General features: G+C 44.4%; 2 protein-coding genes across 3 annotated transcripts; one reads left to right on the forward strand and one right to left on the reverse strand.

The window, feature by feature from the left end:
* The first annotated feature begins 778 nt into the window (after positions 1–778).
* Positions 779–7,715, forward strand: CIMAP3 (ciliary microtubule associated protein 3). Its single transcript, XM_056511319.1, has 6 exons — positions 779–997; positions 1,794–1,936; positions 4,257–4,355; positions 4,448–4,581; positions 6,040–6,166; positions 7,452–7,715. The coding sequence occupies exons 1-6, from the start codon at positions 973–975 to the stop codon at positions 7,518–7,520; spliced, it is 597 nt and encodes a 198-aa protein (XP_056367294.1). The 5' UTR covers positions 779–972; the 3' UTR covers positions 7,521–7,715.
* Positions 7,716–9,713: 1,998 nt separating this feature from the next.
* Positions 9,714–20,733, reverse strand: TAF8 (TATA-box binding protein associated factor 8). 2 transcript variants are annotated; one of them, XR_008842359.1, is made up of 9 exons: positions 20,674–20,733; positions 19,329–19,482; positions 17,596–17,694; positions 17,233–17,295; positions 16,836–16,960; positions 15,644–15,791; positions 13,528–13,670; positions 10,406–11,030; positions 10,096–10,344 (listed from the first exon to the last, which is right to left on the reverse strand). XR_008842359.1 is itself a non-coding variant. In XM_056511296.1 (8 exons), exons 1-8 carry the CDS (start codon positions 20,731–20,733, stop codon positions 10,887–10,889), a joined length of 936 nt encoding a protein of 311 aa, XP_056367271.1. In that variant the 3' UTR covers positions 9,714–10,886. The 2 variants fall into 2 exon arrangements, 1 of the variants encoding a protein (XP_056367271.1); XM_056511296.1 differs by having other exon boundaries at positions 9,714–11,030.
* Between the last annotated feature and the right edge of the window lie 2,961 nt (positions 20,734–23,694).

Genomic DNA, 23,694 nt, shown 5'->3' on the forward strand with positions numbered 1-23,694 from the left:
CTATATTTTGCTGGTTTATTTTTGTTTTTCTACATTTTTTGCTGTTTCTTCACACTCTTAGTTTAAACCAATGTTTATAACAAGTACACAGAACGAGCATTTTAAAGTGTTTTTCTGCGACGTGTTAAAACCCTTCAAAGCCACTAAAACATAAATTGAGCTAAATAAAATTTTTTAAAAAAGAGCTAAAAAAAAAATACTGAAATTTAAAAAAAATAAAAAATAAAGGTGGGTGGCAAAGTTCTAGACAAAAACCAATTATTGTCCCTAAAAACTCATGCAAAGCGTGTGAACAGCATAAAAGCAACAATCCAAAAAATGCATAATCCCATAAACAGAAATCTTAAAATGTATAATTCAAGCTAAAAAATAAACAATAAATCAACTTCTACATAATTTGCTGTCCAAAAATCCTGTTTGTCCCGCAGCTTTTTGATTCCCTCAGGACATTTGTGCTGGCAGGGTTTGGATTTAATCCCAGTCAGGTTTTTTTTTTTGGGTTTTTTTTTTGTTTGTTTGTTTTGGGTTTTTTTTTTTGGGTTTTTTTTTTTTTTTTTTTTTTTTTTTTTTTTTTTTTTTTTTTGTTGTTGTTGTTGTTGTTGTTTTTTGGGGTTTTTTTGGGTTTTTTTTGGTTTTTTTTTGTTGTTGTTGTTTTTTGGTTGTTTTTTTTTTTTTTTTTTGGTTTTTTTTTTGGGGGGGGGGGTTTGTTTTGTTTTGGTTTTTTTGGTTTTTTGGTTTGGTTTGGTTTGGTTTTTTTTTTGCTGCCCTACCTCGGCAGCTGCTTGGAAACCGAGAGAGGAACTGTTGTTGATCCTCCGAGGCTGTGACATCACAAGCTGAGGCTGCTCCCCAAAGCCAGCCCGGCGCATTCCGGAGGGAAATGCCAAATTTTGGGCTTTTCCCCGCTCCCTCCCCGCGCTGCCATCCCCCTGCCCCGCGGCTGTAGCGCATCCCAAAAACCGGCAGGGCGGGATGGCAGCGCGGAGAGACCCGAGAGGTGAGAGCGGGGGCGCCGGGGGGCTGAGATTTCTCCTTCACCTCCCTGATCCTCCCCAAGGATTTTCTCAGATCCCAAATTCTGGCTAAAGCTGGGGAAAATCAGCTCTGTTTTATTGTGTGTTTTCTTCTTCACCCCACTGATCTCAGATCACAATTTCTGGTTAAAGCTGGGAAAAATCAGCTCTGTTTTCTTCTGTGTTTTCTTTACCTCCCTGATCCTCCTACTGTTCTCAGGTCCCAAATTCTGGCTAAAGCTGGGAAAAATCAGCTCTGTTTTATTGTGTGTTGTCTTTACCTCCCTGATCCTCCCACTGATCTCAGATCCCAAATTCTGGCTAAAGCTGGGAAAAATCAGCTTTGTTTTATTGTGTTTTCTTGACCTCCCTGATCTTCCCCAGTGATCTCAGATCCCAATTTCTTGCCAAAGCTGGGAAAATCAGCTCTGTTTTCTTGAGTTTTTTCTCCTTCACCTCCCTGATCCTCCCCAGTGATCTCAGATCCCAATTTCTGGCTAAAGCTGGGAAAATCAGCTCTGTTTTCTTCTGTTTTCTTCTCCTTCACCTCTCTGATCCTCCCCAGTGATGTCAGATCCCGATTTCCTGCTCAGACTGGGGAAAAATCAGCTCCTTGTGGTTTGAACAGACCCCTCCCAAATATCCATGGCCAAGAAGATTCCCTTGCTGGGGGATGAAGGCAGAGAGCAGCAAGTGCTCACTCTTTTTTTTTTTTTTTTTTTTTTTTTCTCTTTTCTCTCTTTTTTCCCTTGTTTTCCCCGCTGGTGGCATCTCCCCCAGCCGTGCAGAAGCTCATCTCCTTCGGGACCACGCAGGATCGGAAGATGTTCCCGCACCACCACGCCCCGGACAGGCTGGGCATTGCCACGCCGGGGGTGCGGGGCAGCCCCGCCCTGGGGCCGGGCTCGTACCTGGGGCCGCAGGTGAGCCCTGGGCGCCCCTCGGGGCACGGCAGGAACGGGGCCGCTCCTGCCTGGAAACCCGCGGGGGGTGTCCCACACACACCTGGAAAAAGGAATTGGCTCCTTTCCCAACCCATCCTGCAACAGTGAGAATTAAGGGAATAATTAATAATAACTTTATTAGGAATAGTATCTGCTGCTGATGCACTCCTGCCCTGAAAACCCGCTGGGGGTGTCCCCAAATCCACCTGGAAAAAGGAATTGGCTCCTTTCCCAACCCACCCTGCAACAGTGAGAATTAAGGGAATAATTAATAATAACTTTATTAGGAATAACATCTGCTGCTGATGCACTCCTGCCCTGAAAACCCGCTGGGGGTGTCCCCAAATCCACCTGGAAAAAGGAATTGGCTCCTTTCCCAACCCATCCTGCAATAGTGAGAATTAAGGGAATAATTAGGAATAACTTATTTAGTAATAACATTTGCTGCTCAGATACTCCTGCCCTGCAAACCTGGTGCAAGAATCCCCAAATCCACCTGGAAAAAGGAATTATCTCCTTTCCCAACCTATCCTGCAACAGTGAGAATTAAGGGAATAATTAATAATAACTTTATTAGGAATAGTATCTGCTGCTGATGCACTCCTGCCCTGCAAACCACTGCAGGATGTCCCCAAATCCACCTGGAAAAAGAAATGATCTCATTTCCCAATCAATCCTCGAGGTTCTACAATAGTGAGAAATTAAGGGAATAATTAGGAAGAACTTTATTAGGAAGAACATTTGTTGCTGATGCACTCCTTCCCTGCAAACCTGCTGCAGGAATCCCCAAATTCACCTGGAAAAAGGAATTTTCTCCTTTCTCAATCAATCCTCAAGGTTCTGCAACACTTAGAAATTAAGGAAATTATTAGGAATACCTTTATTAGGAATAACTTTATTAGGAATAACATCTGCTGCTGATGCACTCCTGCCCTGAAAACCCGCTGGGGGTGTCCCCAAATCCACCTGGAAAAAGGAATTGGCTCCTTTCCCAACCCACCCTGCAATAGTGAGAATTAAGGGAATTATTAATATAACTTTATTAGGAATAACATCTGCTGCTGATGCACTCCTGCCCTGAAAACCACTGCAGGATGTCCCCAAATCCACCTGGAAAAAGGAATTTTCTCCTTTCCCAATCAATCTTCAAGGTTCTGCAATAGTGAGAAATTAAGGAAATTATTAGGAATACATTTATTAGGAATACATTTATTAGGAATAACTTTATTAGGAATAACTTTATTAGGAATAACTTTATTAGGAATAGCATTTGCTGCTCAGATACTCCTGCCCTGCAAACCTGCTGGGGGTGTCCCTAAACCCACCTGGAAAAAGGAATTTTCTCCTTTCCCAATCAATCCTCGAGGTTCTGCAATAGTGAGAAATAAAGGGAATAATTAGGAATAACTTTAGGAAAAGGAATTCTTTCCCAACCAATCCTCAAGGTTCTGCAATAGTGAGAAATTAAGGGAATAATTTGGAAGAACTTTATTAGGAATAACATTTGCTGCTCAGATAATTCTGCCCTGCAAACCCACTGCAGGAATCCCCAAATCCACCTGGAAAAATGAATTATCTCCTTTCCCAATCAATCCTTGAGGTTCTGCAATAGTGAGAAATTAAGGAAATTATTAGGAATAATTTTATTAGGAATAACTTTATTAGGAATAACATTTGCTGCTCAGATAATTCTGCCCTGCAAACCCACTGCAGGAATCCCCAAATCCACCTGGAAAAATGAATTCTCTCCTTTCCCAATCAATCCTCGAGGTTCTGCAGTAGTGAGAAATTAAGGGAATTATTAGAAATAACTTTATTAGGAATAACATTTGTGGCTCATGCACTCCTGCCCTGCAAACCCACTGCAAGAATATCCAAATCCACCTGGAAAAATGAATTAACTCCTTTCCCAACCAATCCTCGAGGTTCTACAACAGTGAGAAATAAAAGGAATAATTAGGAATAACTTTAGGAAAAGGAATTCTTTCCCAACCAATCCTCAAGCTTCTGCAATAGTGAGAAATAAAAGGAATAATTAGGAAGAACTTTATTAGGAAGAACATTTGTGGCTCATGCACTCCTGCCCTGCAAACCATTGCAGAATGTCCCCAAATCCACCTGGAAAAATGAATTAACTCCTTTCCCAACCCATCCTCAAGGTTCTGCAATAGTGAGAAATTAAGGGAATTATTAAGAATAACATTATTAGGAATAGAATTTGCTGCTGAGATAACTCTTCCCTGCAAAAGTTGCCTTTAAAACACCACCAATAAAATCATTTTGGCTTTTGGGACCGCAGACAGAATTCCTCCAATCCTCCTTCAGCACCCGCCCCATGAGCAGCCGGGGCTACACCCTGGGAGCCAGGACAGCCCCTCGCTTCCAGCAGCGAGCTCAGGTGAGGAAAAACAAAATTAAAATAAAGGAAAAGTGACATCCAGCTGGGATTTTGGGGTATAAAATGCGTGCTGAGGGTTTTTTTTTCCCAAGGTGGTGACTCCTGGCCCTGCCACCTACCAGCCCATCCTGGGGGAGGAGAGGAGGTGGCAGCAGAGCCGCGTCCCCTTCTCCTCCAGCAGCCCTCGCTTCCCAACCAGGATTCTGGAAAAAGAGTTTTACCCCGGGTAAAAGAAATTATTTTGTCTCAAAAATAGAAATTCTGGCAGGGGGAATGAGCTAATGGGAGATGGAGTTCCCTAGAAAGCTTTTGGTATCCAAAAAAGGCTTTATATCTCAAAAAAAAAAATGTTTTATCTCCAAAAATAAGGTTTTTTTATGTCCAAAAATAAGGGGGTTTTATGTCCAAAATTAAGGGGTTTTTATTTCCAAAAATGAGGGGTTTTAATCTCCAAAAATAAGGGGTTTTAATCTCCAAAACTAAGTTTTTTTATCTCCAAAAATAAGGGGGTTTTATGTCCAAAATTAAGGGTTTTAGTCTCCAAAACTAAGTTTTTTTATCTGTCTCCAAAAATAAGGGGTATTTATGTCCAAAACTAAGGGGTTTTAATCTTCAAAACTAAGGTTTTTTATCTCCAAAACGAATTTTTTATCTCCAAAAATAAGGTCTTTAATCTCCAACTCTAAGGTTTTTTTATCTCCAAAATCAAGTTTTTTTATCTCCAAAAATAAGATTTTTAATATCCAAAATTAAGGTTTTTTTATCTCCAAAACTAAGTTTTTTTAATCTCCAAAACTAATGTTTTTTTATCTCCAAAACTAAGGTTTTTAATCTCCAAAACTAAGATTTTTTAATCTCCAGAACTAATGTTTTTTTATCAACAAAACTAAGTTTTTTTTATCTCCAAAAACAAGATTTTTTTTATCTTCAAAAATAAGAGGTTTTTATCTCCAAAAATAAGACTTTTTATCTCCAAAAATACGATTTTTTTATCTCCAAAAATAAGACTTTTTATCTCCAAAAATAAGACTTTTTATCTCCAAAAATACGATTTTTTTATCTCCAAAAATAAGATTTTTTATCTCCAAAAATAAGATTTCTTATCTCCAAAAATAAGGGTTTTTATCTCCAAAACTAAAGTTTTTTAACGCCAAAACTAAGTTTTTTGCATCTCCAAAACTAAGATTTTTAATCTCCAAAACTAAGAATTTTTTATCTCCAAAGATAAGATTTTTTTATCTCCAAAAATACGATTTTTTTATCTCCAAAAATACGATTTTTTTATCTCCAAAAGAAAGGTTTTTAATCTCCAAAACTAAGATTTTTTTATCTCCAAAACTAAGATTTTTTTAGCTCCAAAAATAAGATTTTTAATCTCCAAAACTAAGAATAAATAAATAAATATTAAAAAATAAAAAAATATTTTTTTTTTTATCCAAAAATATTTTTTTTTATCCCCAAAAACCTCTCCCTGCTTTAATTTTTACCTTAGTGCCAACAACTGAGAAACCACAGCATAAAAACAAAAATTACTTAAACCCAAGCTGAGATTCCCACACCTCCCATTCCTTAAAAATCCTAATAAGAAATAATTCTAATTTTCCACGATCTTGAAGATAAATTCTGGATCCATAACCACCAAAACCAGCTGTAAATGCAGATTTCTGCTGCCTGTTTCCTTCAGGCCTGGAAATTACGACGTGGATCAGCCTCTGAACAGGAAAGTCACCTGGCCCATGAAATTTGGGGCTCCAGACTGGGCAGCGGTGCCAGCACTGCCCCAGAAGATGGTGAAGCTGGAGGTGCAGAAGGTCAGGATGGGCAGGAGGGAATTTTATTGCTGCCTCAAAGCTCCTGAGACAGGAAATTCCCTTTAATTTCCCATTCTTTCCATGTTTTCTTATCCTTTTTTTTTTTTCCTATTTCTGAGTCAGGAAATTTCCTTTCATTTCCCATTCTTTCCATGTTTTGTTATCCTTTCCTGTTCCTGAAACAGGAAATTTCCTTTTTTCACTGTTTTCCTTTCCTATTTCAGAGACAGGAAATTTCCTTTTCATTTCCCATTCCCTCCACATTTTATTATCCTTTCCTGCTTCTGAGAAAGGAAATTTCCTTTAATTTCCCATTCTTTCCATGTTTTGTTATCCTTTCCTGCTTCTGAGAAAGGAAATTTCCTTTTTATTTCCCATTCCCTCCACATTTAATATCCTTTTTTTTTTTTTTTTTCTGAGACAGGAAATTTCCTTTTATTTCCCATTCCTTTCATGTTTTGTTATCCTTTCCTGCTTCTGAGAAAGGAAATTTCCTTTAATTTCCCATTCCTTCCATGTTTTGTTTTCCTTTCCTGCTCCTGAGAAAGGAAATTTCCTTTTTTCACTGTTTTCCTTTCCTATTTCAGAGACAGGAAATTTCCTTTTCATTTCCATTTTCACTGTTTTGTTTTCCTTTCCTGCTTCTGAGAAAGGAAATTTCCTTTTTATTTCCCATTCCTTCCATGTTTTGTTATCCTTTCCTGGTCCTGAGACAGGAAATTTCCTTTTATTTCCCATTCTTTCCATGTTTTGTTATCCTTTCCTATTTCTGAGACAGGAAATTTCCTTTTTATTTCCCATTCCCTCCACATTTTATTATCCTTTTTTTTTTCTGAGACAGGAAATTTCCTTTTCATTTCCCATTCCCTCCACATTTTATTATCCTTTCCTGTTCCTGAAACAGGAAATTCCCTTTTTATTTCCCATTTCCTCCATGTTTTGTTTTCCTTTCCTGCTTCTGAGACAGGAAATTTCCTTTTCCCTTCTATTTTCACTGTTTTGTTTTCCTTTCCTATTTCTGAGAAAGGAAATTTCCTTTTCATTTCCCATTTCCACAACTTTTTGGTATTTTCCCTGCCCAGAGCATAAGACACAAAATGATTTTCTCTGTTTGCAAAGAAAAAAAAAATTCTTTTTTATTCAGCAATTTCCACTCCAAAAGGAGCAAAGTGGGGTCTCCACTGCCTTGTGTGGAAAAAAAATCTCATTTAAAACACAAATTTTCCTTCACCCTTTCCTTTTCTGGAGCATTTTCATTGTTATTAATGAAATTTTTTTTTTTTAGATGACTGTGGATAAAAATTTCCGGAAAAATCAGGGCAGAAAAGCTTATCTGAAATTGTATGAGAGCTGAGGAGCCAAATCCTCCTTCCTTTGGAGACACCAGGCTGAATAAATCAAATATTTTAAACACATTTAAACATTTAAATTTTGTTTAAATTTTTTAATTTTTTTAATTTTTTAAAATATTTTAAATGAGCTCTTGCTGAGCTGCAGCACTTGGGAAAAAAGTTAATTCCAGAATTCTTTGCCCCTTTTTAATCCCTTTTTAAACCTTGAAAAATATTCTGGAAAATTCTGGAAAAATTCTGAACAATTCTGGAAAAATTCTGAACAATTCTGGAAAAATTCTGAACAATTCTGGAAAAATTCTGAAAAATTCTGAACTATTCTGAAAAATTCTGGAAAAAAAAATCTGGGAAATTCTGAAAAACTGAAAATTCTGAAAAATTCTGAAAAAATTCTGGAAAATTCTGAAAAATTCTGAAAAATTCTGAAAAATTCTGAAAAATTTTTGAAAAATTCTGAAATACTCTGAAAAATTCTGAACAATTTTGAAAAATTCTGAAAAATTCTGAACTATTCTGAAAAATTCTGGAAAAAAAAATCTGGGAAATTCTGAAAAACTGAAAATTCTGAAAAATTCTGAAAAAAATCTGGAAAATTCTGAAAAATTCTGAAATATTCTGAACAATTCTGAACAATTTTGAAAAATTCTGAAATACTCTGAAAAATTCTGAACAATTTTGAAAAATTCGGAAAAATTCTGAACAATTCTGGAAAATTCTGAAAAATTTAAAAAATTCTGAAAAATTCTGAACTATTCTGAAAAATTCTGAAAAAAAATCTGGGAAATTCTGAAAAACTGAAAATTCTGAAAAATTCTGAAAAAAATCTGGAAAATTCTGAAAAATCTGAAAAATTCTGAACAATTCTGGAAAATTCTGAAAAATTTAAAAAATTCTGAAAAATTCTGAAAAATTCTAAACAATTCTGGAAAATTCTGAAAATTTTGAAAAATTCTGAACTATTCTGAAAAATTCTGGAAAAAAAAATCTGGGAAATTCTGAAAAACTGAAAATTCTGAAAAATTCTGAAAAAATTCTGGAATATTCTGAAAAATTTGAAAAATTCTGAACAATTCTGGAAAATTCTAAAAAATTCTGAAAAATTCTGAAATACTCTGAAAAATTCTGAAATATTCTGAACAATTCTGAAATATTCTGAACAATTCTGAAATATTCTGAACAATTCTGAACAATTCTGAAAAATTTTTGAAAAATTCTGAAATACTCTGAAAAATTCTGAACAATTCTGGAAAATTCTAAAAAATTCTGAACAATTCTGAAATACTCTGAAAAATTCTGAACAATTCTGGACAATTCTGGACAATTCTGGAAAATTCTGAAATATTCTGAACAATTCTGAAAAATTTTTGAAAAATTCTGAAATACTCTGAAAAATTCTGAACAATTTTGAAAAATTCTGAAAAAATTCTGAACAATTCTGAAAAATTCTGAAAAAATTCTGGACAATTCTGGACAATTCTGGAAAATTCTGAAAAATTCTGAACAATTCTGAAAAATTTTGAAAAATTCTGAAAAAATTTTGAAAAATTCTGAAAAATTCTGGAAAAGTCTAAAAAATTCTGAAAAAAAATTCTGAAAAAAAATTCTGAAAAATTCTGAAAAAATTCTGAAAAATTCTGAAAAATTCTGAAAATTTCTGAAAATATTAGAGGCCCCACCAGGTGGACTTTTGCATTTTAGTTCCCTCCCTGCTGAAACAAATATTCTCAATTAAAGAACAAATAAAAAAAACCTTGAAACTGAGAATCTGGCCCCAAAAATAAATATAATCTGAAACAGAAAATTCCTGGTGTCAGGGCAGCTGTTTCCACCTCAGAACTTTGATTTCTGTGTGTCCAAACCTTTCCTGATTTTTTTTTTTTTAATTTTTTTTTTACCTGTTTCTCTTGCAAATTTTACCCAATTTTAGCCAAAAAAAACCAAAATTTATTTATCAAATTCCCACTTTCAGGAGCTCTCCCTGAGTCATGGTTGTTTCTTTTTGAAGCAAAATTTGGTTCCCTGGAATTTTTCTTGTCCTGAAAATTGGAGTTTTTAGGCTTTTTAAGGTTTTTCTTTTGTATTCCTGGCTGGCACTGTGGTTCATCTCCACCTAATTAATAAATAATAAATAAAATAATAAAAAAATGATGTGTGAGGAATTTTCCCACTCCTGAAATGTGAAGAATTCTGTTTTGCTCACAGGAAATAAAATTTCTTTTATTATGAACATAAAAATTACAATTTTCTCATCAGGAGATAAAATTTCTTTTATTAGGAACATAAAAACTACGATTTTCATTCCACTTTTTTTTTTTCCCCTACCCAGCAAGGGATTCTTCTCCTTGCAAGAAAAAAAAAAAAAAGAAAAAAAAAAAAAGTCAAAAAAAGATAAAAGCTTTGGATATATACAAACATTTACAGGATGTGTCTTTACATTTGTCATTCTGTACAAGCAAGGCACCAGCAGAAGTGACACAAGGGAGGGAGGGAACTGAGATTTAATTTCAGATTTTTTGGCAGGAGATCATTAAAAAAAAAAAAAATTTAATTTTTGTCCTTCCTGGGTGATGGAGCCTCTGTGTCCTCCAAATCCAAAACCAAATCCAATCCCAATCCCTGTTTCCCATAGTTCCAGCTCCTGTGCCCTCCAAATCCAAATCCAAATCCAAATCCAAACCCAAAACCAAATCCAATCCCAATCCCTGTCTCCCATAGTTCCAGCTCCTGTGCCCTCCAAATCCAAATCCAAATCTCAATCCAAATTCAATCCCTGCATCCCACAGCTCCAGCCTCTGTGTCCTCCAAATCCAAATCCAATCCCAATCCCTGTTTCCCATAGTTCCAGCTCCTGTGCCCTCCAAATCCAAATCCAAATCTGAATCCAAACCCAAAGCCAATCCCTGTCTCCCATAGTTCCAGCCCCTGTGTCCTCCAAATCCAAATCCAATCCCAATCCCTGTCTCCCATAGTTCCAGCCCCTGTGTCCTCCAAATCCAAACCCAAATCCAATCCCAATCCCTGTTTCCCACAGTTCCAGCTCCTGTGCCCTCCAAATCCAAATCCAAATCTGAATCCAAACCCAAACCCAATCCCTGTCTCCCATAGATCCAGCTCCTGTGCCCTCCAAATCCAAGCCCTGGCTCCCTCCAAGCCCTGGCTCCTCCAGCTCTTGAGCAAACAAATCCTCCCCACAGCAGATTTGGAAATCAAAGTCCCCAGAGAATCCCCAGCTGGTTTTCCTGGACCATCCCAGTGAGCAGAGGGAAGGGGGAGCACAGGAAAGCAGGATGGGAGCAGAGTTCCCCCTGCAGGGAGATCCTCCTTGAGCTGGGCCCTGGCAGTTCCTCAGAGCAATTTCAGGCCCCCCCTCACTTCTTCCTGCGGATTTTGGGTTTCTTCACGGGCCGCAGGTAGGGGTTGTCAATCATGTTCTCCTCCCCGTTCCTGCTGCCTGCCAGGGAGCTGTTCTGCTGCAGCACTGAGGTGTTCTCCTTCTCAGGTCCTGCATCATCCTGGCACAGCCAAAAATAACAATAAAAAAAAAACAAAGTCAGGTTTAAAAATCCTTCTGCCCACAGAAGTGCCCGAGGCTGGAGCAACCCGGGGTAGGGGAAGGTGTCCCTGCCCATGGGACAAGGTTTTCACCATTCCAGGATTCCAAGTTCAAACCCCAGAATCTGTGGGCAGGAGGGATAATCAACAGCCAAGCACACAAGGAGCTGCATTCAATGCCAGGCCTCCTGGTTTCTAACACAGGAAAACCCACTGGGAAAATCTGGGATCCAAGGAGAAGCCTCTTCCCTGGCACTGGAATTTGGGATTTACTGAAAGATCCTGCTCCAGCCTCATTCTGCACTGAACCCTGCAGGGAGCTGAAGAACATTCCCCACTTCCCAGGATAGAGAACCAGAATTCCAAACTGGAGAACCAGGAAACAGAGCCAGGTTTTCCAGCCTGGAGAACTTTGACAAAATTCAGCTTCATTTCCCATTCCCTATTTCTCATTTCCCAAGAGACAAAACCAGGTTTTCTGACCTGAAGAACCCTGACCAAGGTCAGTTCCATATCCCAGGAAACAGCCAGAATCCCAAACTGGACAACCAGGACAATGCTTGGTTCCATTTCCCAGGAAACAGAGCCAGAATTCCAAGCTCAAAAGCCAGGCCAAAGTTCAGTTCCATTTCCCATTTCCCAGGAAACAGAGCCAGGTTTCCAAGCTCAAAAACCTGGAAAAGTTCAGTTCCATTCCCCATTTCCCATTCCCCACTCCCAGGAGGCAGAGCCAGGTTCCCATGCTGGAAAATCCTGACCAAGTTCAGTTCCATTTCCCATTTCCCAAGACATAAAGCCAGGTTTTCCAACTGAAGAACCCTGACCAAGTTCAGTTCCATTTCCCATTCCCCATTTCCCATTCCCCATTCCCCATTCCCCAAGACACGAAGCCAGGTTCCCAAGCTGGAGAACCCTGACCAGTTCCATTCCCCATTCCCCATTCCCCATTTCCCATTTCCCATTCCCTATTTCCCAAGACACAAAGCCAGGTTCCCAAGCTGGAGAACCCTGACCAAGTTCAGCTCCATTCCCCATTTCCCATTCCCCAAGAGACAAAGCCAGGTTTTCCAAGCTGGAGAACCCTGACCAGTTCCATTCCCCATTCCCCATTTCCCATTCCCCATTTCCCAAGACATAAAGCCAGGTTTTCCAACTGAAGAACCCTGACCAAGTTCAGTTCCATTCCCCATTTCCCATTCCCCATTTCCCAAGACACAAAGCCAGGGTTTCTGACCTGAAGAACCCTGACCAAGTTCAGCTCCATTCCCCATTCCCAGGAGGCAGAGCCAGGTTCCCATGCTGGAAAACCCTGACCAAGTTCAGTTCCATTTCCCATTACCCATTTCCCAAGACATAAAGCCAGGTTTTCCAACTGAAGAACCCTGACCAAGTTCAGCTCCATTCCCCATTCCCCATTTCCTTTCCCATTCCCCATTTCCCATTCTCCATTTCCCAAGACACAAAGCCAGGTTTTCTAATCTGGAGAACCCCGACCAAGTTCAGCTCCATTCCCCATTCCCCATTCCCCATTTCCCATTTCCTCTCATTTCTCATTCCCCATTCCCCATTTCCCAAGACATAAAGCCAGGTTTTCCAATCTGGAGAACCCTGACCAAGTTCAGTTCCATTCCCCATTTCCCACTTCCCAAGACACAAAGCCAGGTTTTCCAACTGAAGAACCCTGACCAAGTTCAGTTCCATTCCTCATTCTCCATTCCCCATTCCCCATTTCCCCCATTTCCCAATTTCCCCAATTTCCCATTCCCCACTCCCAGGAGGCAGAGCCAGGTTCCCAAGCTGGAGAACCCTGACCAAGTTCAGCTCCCTTCCCCATTTCCCATTCCCCAAGAGACAAAGCCAGGTTTTCCAACTGAAGAACCCTGACCAAGTTCAGTTCCATTCCCCATTTCCCATCTCCCATTTCCCAAGACACAAAGCCAGGTTTTCCAATCTGGAGAACCCTGACCAAGTTCAGCTCCATTCCCCACTCCCAGGAGGCAGAGCCAGGTTCCCAATCTGGAGAACCCTAAGTTCAGTTCCATTCCCCATTCCCCATTCCCCACTCCCAGGAGGCAGAGCCAGGTTCCCAATCTGGAGAACCCTGACCAGTTCCATTCCCCATTCCCCATTTCCCATTCCCCACTCCCAGGAGGCAGAGCCAGGCTCCCAATCTGGAGAACCCTGACCAGTTCCATTCCCCATTCCCCATTCCCCATTCCCCACTCCCAGGAGGCAGAGCCAGGTTCCCAATCTGGAGAACCCTGACCAGTTCCATTCCCCATTCCCCATTCCCCATTCCCCACTCCCAGGAGGCAGAGCCAGGCTCCCAGTCTGGAGAACCCTGACCAGTTCCATTCCTCATTTCCCATTCCCCATTCCCCATTCCCCACTCCCAGGAGGCAGAGCCAGGCTCCCAAGCTGCAGGAATGGCCCCAGGACCCCCCAGGGTGGCCCTACCGTGCTCATGTGCAGGGGGAGGTTCTCAGTGTCCGTCTGCTCGTCCTGCTCCGAGGAATCCGTCTCCTCCATCTGCTGCATCTCCAGCTCAGAGGGGAGCAGAGCTGTCAGGTAGGGCACAGTGAAGGGCCTGGCAGCAATCACTGGCATCAGGGGAAAGAGGAGACACAGTCAGGAAGCTGGGAGAAATTCCTCCCCTCAGAAATGAAGGACAAAAGTTAGAGAGATCAAGCATTTCATTGGTTCTGGGTTTGGATACATTTCTTTTTCCCAAGGATTAGGAAGGAAATCCCTGTGTCCCATAGCTCCAGGCCCTGTGTCCTCCAAATCTAAACCCAAATCCAAATCCAAACCCAAATCCAAATCCCAATCCCTGTGTTCCACAGCTCAAGACCCTGTGTCCTCCAAATCCAAATCCTAAAAGATGGCAGGCTCTACTTCCCAGTTTTCTGAATCTCTTTATGTTTCCAGCCAAGGACACAGCAGTTTTCCAACACAGAAAATCCCTCCTGAGCTCCCCCATAAAATCCCAATTATCTGGGAATTTGGGTTCCTCTCCAGTGATGCTGTGCTGCCCATGAGCCTTGGGAATTCTCATCATCACTGCTCTGCAGGCAGGGAGACAGGAAAACTCCCAGCAGCAGGAAAATGTCAGGGAGAACAAATTCCTTGATGAGGGTGGAGCCAGGATTGGGAGGAGATTTGGATTTAGGAGAAAAAAGGGAGTTCTGGGGAGCTCAGGAGCTGCTTTGGCAAACCCCACTCACGGTTTAATCCCCAAACCCCAGGGATAACAAACCCCAAACCCCAGGGATAACAAATCCCACACAGGACAGACCCCAAACCTCAGGGATAACAAACCCCACACAGGACAGACCCCAAACCCCAGGGATAACAATCCCCAAACCCCAAGGATAACAAACCCCAAACCCCAGGGATAACAAACCCCAAACCCCAGGGATAACAAACCCCATACAGGACAGACCCCAAACTCCAGGGATAACAAACCCCATACAGAACAGACCCCAAATTCCAGGGATACACAGGACAGACCCCAAACTCCAGGGATAACAAACCCCACACAGGACAGACCCCAAACCCCAGGGATAACAAACCCCAAACCCCAAACACAGGAGAGACCCCAAACCCCAGGGATAACAAACCCCAAACCCCAGGGATAACAAACCCCACACAGGACAGACCCCAAATCCCAGGGATACACAGGGATACACAGGACAAACCCCAAACTCCAGGGATAACAAACCCCACACAGGGCAGACCCCAAACCCCAGGGATAACAATCCCCAAACCCCAAGGATAACAAACCCCAAACCCCAGGGATAACAAACCCCACACAGGACAGAACCCAAACCCCAGGGATAACAAACCCCAAACCCCAGGGATAACAATCCCCAAACCCCAGGGATAACAGACCCCAAACCCCAGGGATAACAGACCCCACACAGGACAGACCCCAAACCCCAGGGATAACAAACCCCAAACCCCAAACACAGGAGAGACCCCAAACCCCAGGGATAACAAACCCCACACAGGACAGACCCCAAACCCCAGGGATAACAAACCCCAAACCCCAGGGATAACAAACCCCAAACCCCAGGGATAACAATCCCCAAACCCCAGGGATAACAGACCCCAAACCCCAGGGATAACAGACCCCACACACAGGACAGACCCCAAACCCCAGGGATAACAAACCCCATACAGGACAGACCCCAAACCCCAGGGATAACAATCCCCAAACCCTAGGGGTAACAAACCCCAAACCCCAAACACAGGAGACCCCAAACCCCAGGGATAACAAACCCCAAACCCCAGGGATAACAAACCCCAACCCAGGGATAACAATCCCCAAACCCCAGGGATAACAATCCCCAAACCCCAGGGATAACAAACCCCAAACCCCAGGGATAACAAACCCCACACAGGACAGAACCCAAACCCCAGGGATAACAAACCCCACGCAGGACAGACCCCAAACCCCAGGGATAACAATCCCCAAACCCCAGGGATAACAAACCCCAAACCCCAGGGATAACAAACCCCACGCAGGACAGACCCCAAACCCCAAAAGGATGCCGATCCTGGCCTGACTGACGTGGGAAGGTGCTGACATCATCCTTGAAGAGGCTCTGGGTCTCTCCTGTCTTGGCCATGAAGCGGGTCAGGGCTCTCTCCACGTCCCTGCGCTGCGACGCCGCCTTTTCCCGCAGCACTTGGTAATCCGACACCGGCTCCCGGTAGGTCTGCAGGGAAGGGAGGGAGCGGCTCCAGCTCCAATGGCACCGGGATGGAGCAGCTGCAGGCTCTGCTCTTCAGTACCCGCGGCGTTTGGGGAGTTACGGGGGTCCAGCAGGGAGAAATGCCCAGGGATTCTGTGCTGGGAATGGTGCGGGGGCGGATAACGGGATGGGGAAGGGGTCATGAACTGGGGAGGGATTCTGAACTGGGGATTCTGAACTGGGAAGGGATCCTGAAGTGGGAAGGGATTCTGAACTGGGAGAGGATTCTGAACTGGGAGGGGATTCTGAGCTGGGAAGGGATCCTGAGCTGGGAAGGGTCTGGGTGCAGGTAATGGGATGGGCCAAGGACCCTGAACTGGGAATGGATCCTGAACTGGGAGGGGATTTTAAATTAGGAAGGGATCCTGAACTAGGAAGGGATTCTGAACTGGGAAGGGATTCTGAACTGGGAATGGTCTGGAAGTGGATAATGGGATGGGGGATCCTGAACTGGGAGGGGATCCTGAACTGGGAGGGGATTTTAAATTAGGAAGGGATCCTGAACTAGGAAGGGATTCTGAACTGGGAAAGGATTCTGAACTGGGAATGGTCTGGAAGTGGATAATGGGATGGGCCAGGGATCCTGAACTGGGAGGGGATCCTGAACTGGGAAGAGACTCCTGAACTGGAAACAGTCTGGGACTGGATAATGGGATGGGCCAGGAAATGGATAATGGGATAAGCCAGGTATCCTGAACTGGGAAGGCCCTGGGAGCAGGTAAAAGTAAGGATCCCATCCCAAGGGATGTCCACATCCCACAAACAAGGAATATTCCAAGCCAGGAAAAACAATACTTGGGATAAATAGCACCAGCACTGCAGTAAAAAACCACCACTCCTGGGGTTCTGCACCTCAAACAGATCCCAACCAGCACAAAAATCAGACAGAAACCCAGGGATTCTGGCTGATTTCTGGATAAATAAATCTCAGCAGCACTGCAGTAAAACCACCCCACTCCTGGAACTCAAACAGATCCCAAACAGAATAAAAATGTTGTTTTCACTCACTGGTGTCTTGATGTACGTGTGAGGATCTGGGAACTCTGGGAAGTGGCCAGGGATGTGGGGAGGATGAGGCTTGTTCTGCCCAGCTGTCAGGGCTTTGGGGGTCACAGGCTGGTTTGTCACTGGAGCTGGAGTGGAAAATGTGGGAATCAGGGAAAAATCAGGAATCTTCCAGCCCAGGGTCCTCCCAAAGCTGTGACCCCATCCCTGATCCCGGGATGACCTTGGGATTGGAAGGGATTCCCCTCTGTCCTGCAAACAAAACACCCTGAGGGTTCTCCTGAGAGACCCACTACAGGAACCCCAAATTCCTGGATTATCCCACAGAAAGCTCATCAGGAGTGAAAGGCAGCAGAGAGGAACTGCAGGTTAGGAAAGGCAGGAAAGGCTCCCCACGCACGGGCAGTGATCACCATCCTCTGGGAACGCTTGGCATAGGCAGGAAGAGTTTCCACATTGAACCCTGCAACAAAAAAAAAGGAAAAGAGGAATCACTCCAGGAGTTCATCCTGTCAAAATCCCTTTCTCTCTGCAGAATTTTTTCCAAATTAAACCAGAATTGGATGGGCAGGGAGTGGATAATGGGAATTTTCCCAAATTAAACAAGAATTGGATGGGTAGGAAATGGATAATAGGATGGATAATGGAGGCAGAAAATTAGAAAAAAAACCATGAGCTGTGTGTGGCTCTGCCCAAATCCCAGATTGTGGGGGTGGATTTGCCAATCCAAAAGTGGGAATAGAGGGAAGAGGGAGCTGCTGACCCATTTCCACCAGGGTGACCACGATGTCTGAGAGCGTGGGCTGGGTCCTGGCTGTGTGCTCGCAGTAGGACTTGGCACTCCTCCCGATTTCTGAAATATCTGCAGGATAAAACCAGCCCAGACTGAATCCTCACAGTGGCTGTGTCAGCACCAGGGATGGGAATTTTTAACAGATTAAAAATAACCCCTGGAGAGGAGCATTTTGCAATATGTGTTTAAAATTTTAGCGTGGGGATGGGATCCATGGGACGAGATGGGATTGGATCCATGGGACAGGGTGGGATGGGATCTATGGGATGGGATCCATGGGATGTGATCCATGGGATAGGATCCATGGGATGAGATGGGATGGGACCCATGGGACAGGGTGGGATGGGATCCATGGGATGGGATGAGATAGGATGCATGGGACAGGGTGGGATGGGATGCATGGGATGGGATCCATGGGATGGGATAGTATCCATGGGATGGGATCCATGGGATAGGATGGGGTGGGATCCATGGGATGGATCCATGGGATGGGATCCATTGGATGGGATCCATGGGATGGGATGAGATGGGATGTGATCCATGGGATAGGATCCATGGATGAGATGGGATGGGATCCATGGGACAGGGGGGGGATCCATGGGATGGGATTGGATCCATGGGATGGGATGGGATGGGATCCATGGGATGGGATGGGATGGGATCCATGGGATGGATCCATTGGATGGGATGGGATGGGATGTGATCCATGGGATGTTATCCATGGGACGGATCCATGTGATGTTATCCATGGTATGTTATCCATAGGATGGATCCATGGGATGTGATCCATGGGATGTGACCCATGGGATGTTATCCATGGGATGGATCCATGTGATGTTATCCATGGGATGTGATCCATGGGATGAGATGGGATGTGATCCATGGGATGTGATCCATGGGATGTGATCCATGGGATGTTATCCATGGGATGGATCCATGTGATGTTATCCATGGTATGTTATCCATAGGATGGATCCATGGGATGTGATCCATGGGATGTGATCCATGGGATGTGATCCATGGGATGTTATCCATGGGATGTGATCCATGGGATGTGATCCATGGGATGGATCCATGGGATGTGATCCATGGGATGTGATCCATGGGATGTGATCCATGGGATGTTATCCATGGGATGTGATCCATGGAATGAGATGGGATGTGATCCATGGGATGTGATCCATGGGATGTTATCCATGGGATGTGATCCATGGAATGAGATGGGATGTGATCCATGGGATGTGATCCATGGGATGTGATCCATGGGATGTTATCCATGGGATGTGATCCATGAGATGGATCTATGGGATATGATCCATGGGATGTGATCCATGGGATGTGATCCATGGGATGTGATCCATGGGATGGATCCATGGGATGTGATCCATGGGATGTTATCCATGTGATGTTATCCATGGGATGTGATCCATGGGATGTGATCCATGAGATGGATCCATGTGATGTTATCCATGGTATGTTATCCATAGGATGGATCCATGGGATGGATTCATGGGATGGGATGTGATCCATGGGATGTGATCCATGGGATGGATCCATGCGATGTTATCCATGGTATGTTATCCATAGGATGGATCCATGGGATGCACCCACGGCGTTCCCAAGCCACCAGCTCCCATCTCACGCTCACACAGCGTGTGCCCCGTGAGTCACCCCGAGCTGCCCGCTCCAGCCCGGGCACTCACAGCTCTGGATCATCTCGGTGAGCGTCTCCACCGCCGCCTTCTCGGCGCTCTCGAAGCCGGCCTCGGTCAGCAGCGAGCTCACCACCACCTGCAGCGTGCGGCGCCGCGCCAGCTGGTAATTGTCTGCCGGGGTGCCCGGCTGCTTGGGCGCCCGCTGCCAAGGGACACGGAGTCAGGGCAGCACCGGGAGCCCGGCAGGGGGGGTGGGATAATGGGATAATGGGATAATGGGATGGGATAATGGGATGGGATGGGATGGGATGGGATGGGATGGGATGGGATGGGATGGGATGGGATCCATAGGATGCATGGGATGAGATGGGATGGGATCCATGGGACAGGGTGGGATGGGATCCATGGGATGGGATGGGATCCATGGGATGGGATGGGATGGGATGGGATGGGATGGGATGGGATGGGATGGGATGGGATCCATGGGATGCATGGGATGAGATGGGATGGGATCCATGTGATGACAACATGGGATAGGATCCATGGAAAGGGATCAGATGGGATGGGACGCATGGGATGGGATGGCGTGGGATCTATGGGACGGGATGGGGTGCGACGGGATCCATGGGATGGGATGGGATCCATGGAGTAGGATCCATGGTATGGGATCCATGGGATACCATGGGATGGGATCCATGGGATAGGATGGGGTAGGATCCATGGGATGGGATCTATGGGATGTGTGGGATGGGATAGGACAGGGAACAGGCTATGGAAGGGCTTGGGAGTAGGGAATGGGAAGGGTCTGAGACCAGATAATGGGAAAGGTGTGGGAGCAGGTGGAAGGGTCTGGGGGCAGGATTGGGAAGGATTTGGGACAGGGATTGGGAAGGATCTGGGAGCAGGTGAAAGGGACATGGAGCAAGGATTGGAAAAGTTTTGGGAGCAGTAATGGGAAGGGTCACAGAGCAGGAACACAGCTACCCACCCACATGCATCCTATACACTCATATACACACCTGGGCACGTGTGTATATATATAAACTTATATACATATTTATATATATGTACACACATAGATATGTTTACACACTTGCCTTTATAGAACCTCCCCAGACACTTTTGGGACGCGGCCCCTTTAAGAACCCCTCCAGAAGCCCCGCCCCGCCCCCCGCCAGCCAATTGGCGCGCCCCACCCTCAGCCAATCAACCCCCGCCTCCCCTCAGGCCCTGCAGCCAATCAGCGCCTCCCTCCTCCGCCCGCCGCCCCCGCGCTCCGCGGCCCCACCGCGGCTCCTCCGCGCCCCGGCCGCGATCGGGCGCTGCCGCCCAGCCCGGCCCCGCCGCGAACCCGCCCTCGCGGCCCCGCGGCCCGGGGATGAGGCGCCGTTACCGTGCTGGAGCCCCCGGACGCTGTGTCAGCCATCTTGGAGCCATATGGAGCTGTGCGCATGCGCCGGGTGCGGCGGCGCGGCGGGCGGGAGCGCGGGGCATCATGGGAGTTGTAGGCAGGCGGCGCGAAAGCGCGGGGCATTGTGGGAGTTGTAGTGCGAAGGAGGGGCAACATCTGTATCCGCCCATCCCATCTCTCCCGCACATCTGGATCCCGACGTTGGAGATGAGATTTATGGTCCCGTCCATCCCAAACCGTTCTGTGGAACCCCACAGGACACAGAGCGAGGATTTTGCCGAGCTGGCAGAGTCTCCATGGACATCGTGATTTACCCATCCCTGGAGCTCGTTCATTCCGGGATGTCCTTGAGCCAGGGATGAACCTTTGCTTGCTCCACTAATTAACTTTCTTTTCTTGCTGATTAGGCTCGAAAGTGCACAAAGACCCGACCTCAAATGCAGTAATACTGAACAAATTGGAGCCACAGTAACATACATGTATTATATGCACCAGCCAGACTATATTTAGCTATATTTATTAACTATATTTAGCTATATATAACTATAATAATAATAATAATAATAATAATAATAATAATAATAATAATAATAATAATAATAATAATAACATAAATATATTAATATTTGTGTTATATTTATGTTAATAAAAGATATATACATTATATTAATATTATTATAGCTATATTAATATTAATTATAATAACTGTGTTACTATATCATTAATATATTACTATCATTACTATATTATTAACTATAATACCTAACGTAACTATATTAACTATTTAGCTATATTTATATTTACTATTTAACTATTTTTATGGAGTTTTTCTCCATATTTTGCTGCCTAGTTGTTTTTCTGCATATTTTGCTGTTTTTTCACACATCTGTATGTTTCTTAGTTTAAACTCATGTTTATAACAAGTGCACAAAATAAATCATTTTTAAGTGTTTTTCTGCAATTTGTTAAAACCCTTCCAAGCCACTAAAACATAATTTGTGCTAAATCAAGAAAGAGCTCAAAAACAAAATGCTGAAATTAAAAAACCCAAAATAAAAGGAAACAGTAAAATTCTAAACAGCCACCAGTCATCTTACCTAAAAATATGTCAATATTAATATATCAATATGATATTAATATACAATACTATATATATTATATCATATCTATAATATATATCATATTATTGGAGATAATCATGATTTATTCCAAACCTGCTATCACAGCACTTGGAAATAATTTACAGCAGCTGCCAAGCTGGGAATTAAAGGTTTTGGTGCTGGGTGGGAAAACAGCTCCCAAATTCTGCTGGTTGCACCTGCAGGAGCAGCAAAATTCATGGAAAGATGGGAAAAGAGGAGGCACATGGAGCTGGAGCGGATTGTTCCAAGGTGAAATTTCTGGAGCAGCAAAGGTAGGAGGGAAAGTGTTTTCAGTGTGTGAGATCTGCCTGGTGTGCTCAGGGTTGTGCCAAGGGTGTGGGATGTTCCCTGTGGGAATTCCCTGGTGAAAAATGGAGATAAAATGCTGCAAACAACAACTGCCATGCTGGGAATTAAAGGTTTTGGGGCTGGGTGGGAAAACAGCTCCCAAATTCTGCTGGTTGCACCTGCAGGAGCAGCAAAATTCATGAAATGATGGGAAATGAGGAGGCACATGGAGCTGGATTGAAGGAAATTTCTGGAGCAGCAAAGGTAGGAGGGAAAGTGGTTTCAGTGTGTGAGATCTGCCTGGTGTGCTCAGGGTTGTGCCAAGGGTGTGGGATGTTCCCTGTGGGAATTCCCTGGTGAAAAAAGGGAAGGAAAGTGCTGCAAACAACAACTGCCATGCTGGGAATTAAAGGTTTTGGGGCTGGGTGGGAAAACAGCTCCCAAATTCTGCTGGTTGCACCTGCAGGAGCAGCAAAATTCATGGAAAGCAGAGAAAAGAGGAGGCACATGGAGCTGGAGCTGGATTGTTCCAAGGTGAAATTTCTGGAGCAGCAAAGGTAGGAGGGAAAGTGGTTTCAGTGTGTGAGATCTGCCTGGTGTGCTCAGGGTTGTGCCAAGGGTGTGGGATGTTCCCTGTGGGAATTCCATGGTGAAAAAAGGGAAGAAAAGTGCTGCAAACAACAACTGCCATGCTGGGAACTCGAGGTTTTGGTGCTGGGTGGGAAAACAGCTCCCAAATTCTGCTGGTTGCACCTGCAGGAGCAGCAAAATTCATGGAAAGATGGGAAAAGAGGAGGCACATGGAGCTGGATTGTTCCAAGTTGAAGAGAAGGAAATTTCTGGAGCAGCAAAGGTAGGAGGGAAAGTGGTTTCAGTGTGTGAGATCTGCCTGGTGTGCTCAGGGTTGTGCCAAGGGTGTGGGATGTTCCCTGTGGGAATTCCCTGGTGTTCTGCCAGGCTGAGCTGTCACTTTGTCACCTGTGTGTGGGGGGCACACGAGGGTCAGGACAGGGGGGAAATGGAAACAACCAATCCCAGCCTGGTTTGGGTGGGAAAGGACCTCACAGCTCCATGGCAGGGACACCTGCCACTATCCCAGGTGGCTCCAAGGTGGCCTTGGGCACTCCCAGGGGCTCTGCAGGGGCTTTGGGAGCTGCTGGGACAGGGACCAGCACAAAGCAGCCTTGGCTGGATGTCCAGGAATGGCACTGGGAGGTGCTGAGGGACCTGGAATTCTGTGTCTGGGAATGGGGACATGAGAGAGGCTTCATTCCTGGCAAGGATTCCCTAAAGGGATCCTAAAAACCGCCTGGAAAGACTCTGGGAATGGGGACATGAATCCTCTCCCTCATTCCTAGAATGGATTCCCTAAAGGGATCCTAAAAACTGCCTGGAGAGACTCTGGGATTAAGGGATCCTAAAAACTGCATGGAGAGACTGTGGGATTAAAGGATCCTAAAATCTGTCAGGAGGGACTCTGGGATTAAAGGATCCTAAAATCTGCCTGGAGGGACTCTGGGATTAAGGGATCCTAAAAACTGTCAGGAGGGACTGTAGGAATGGGGACATGAAT

This window comes from Oenanthe melanoleuca, chromosome 26 (assembly GCF_029582105.1).
Source record: "Oenanthe melanoleuca isolate GR-GAL-2019-014 chromosome 26, OMel1.0, whole genome shotgun sequence".
Taxonomy (NCBI): domain Eukaryota; kingdom Metazoa; phylum Chordata; class Aves; order Passeriformes; family Muscicapidae; genus Oenanthe; species Oenanthe melanoleuca.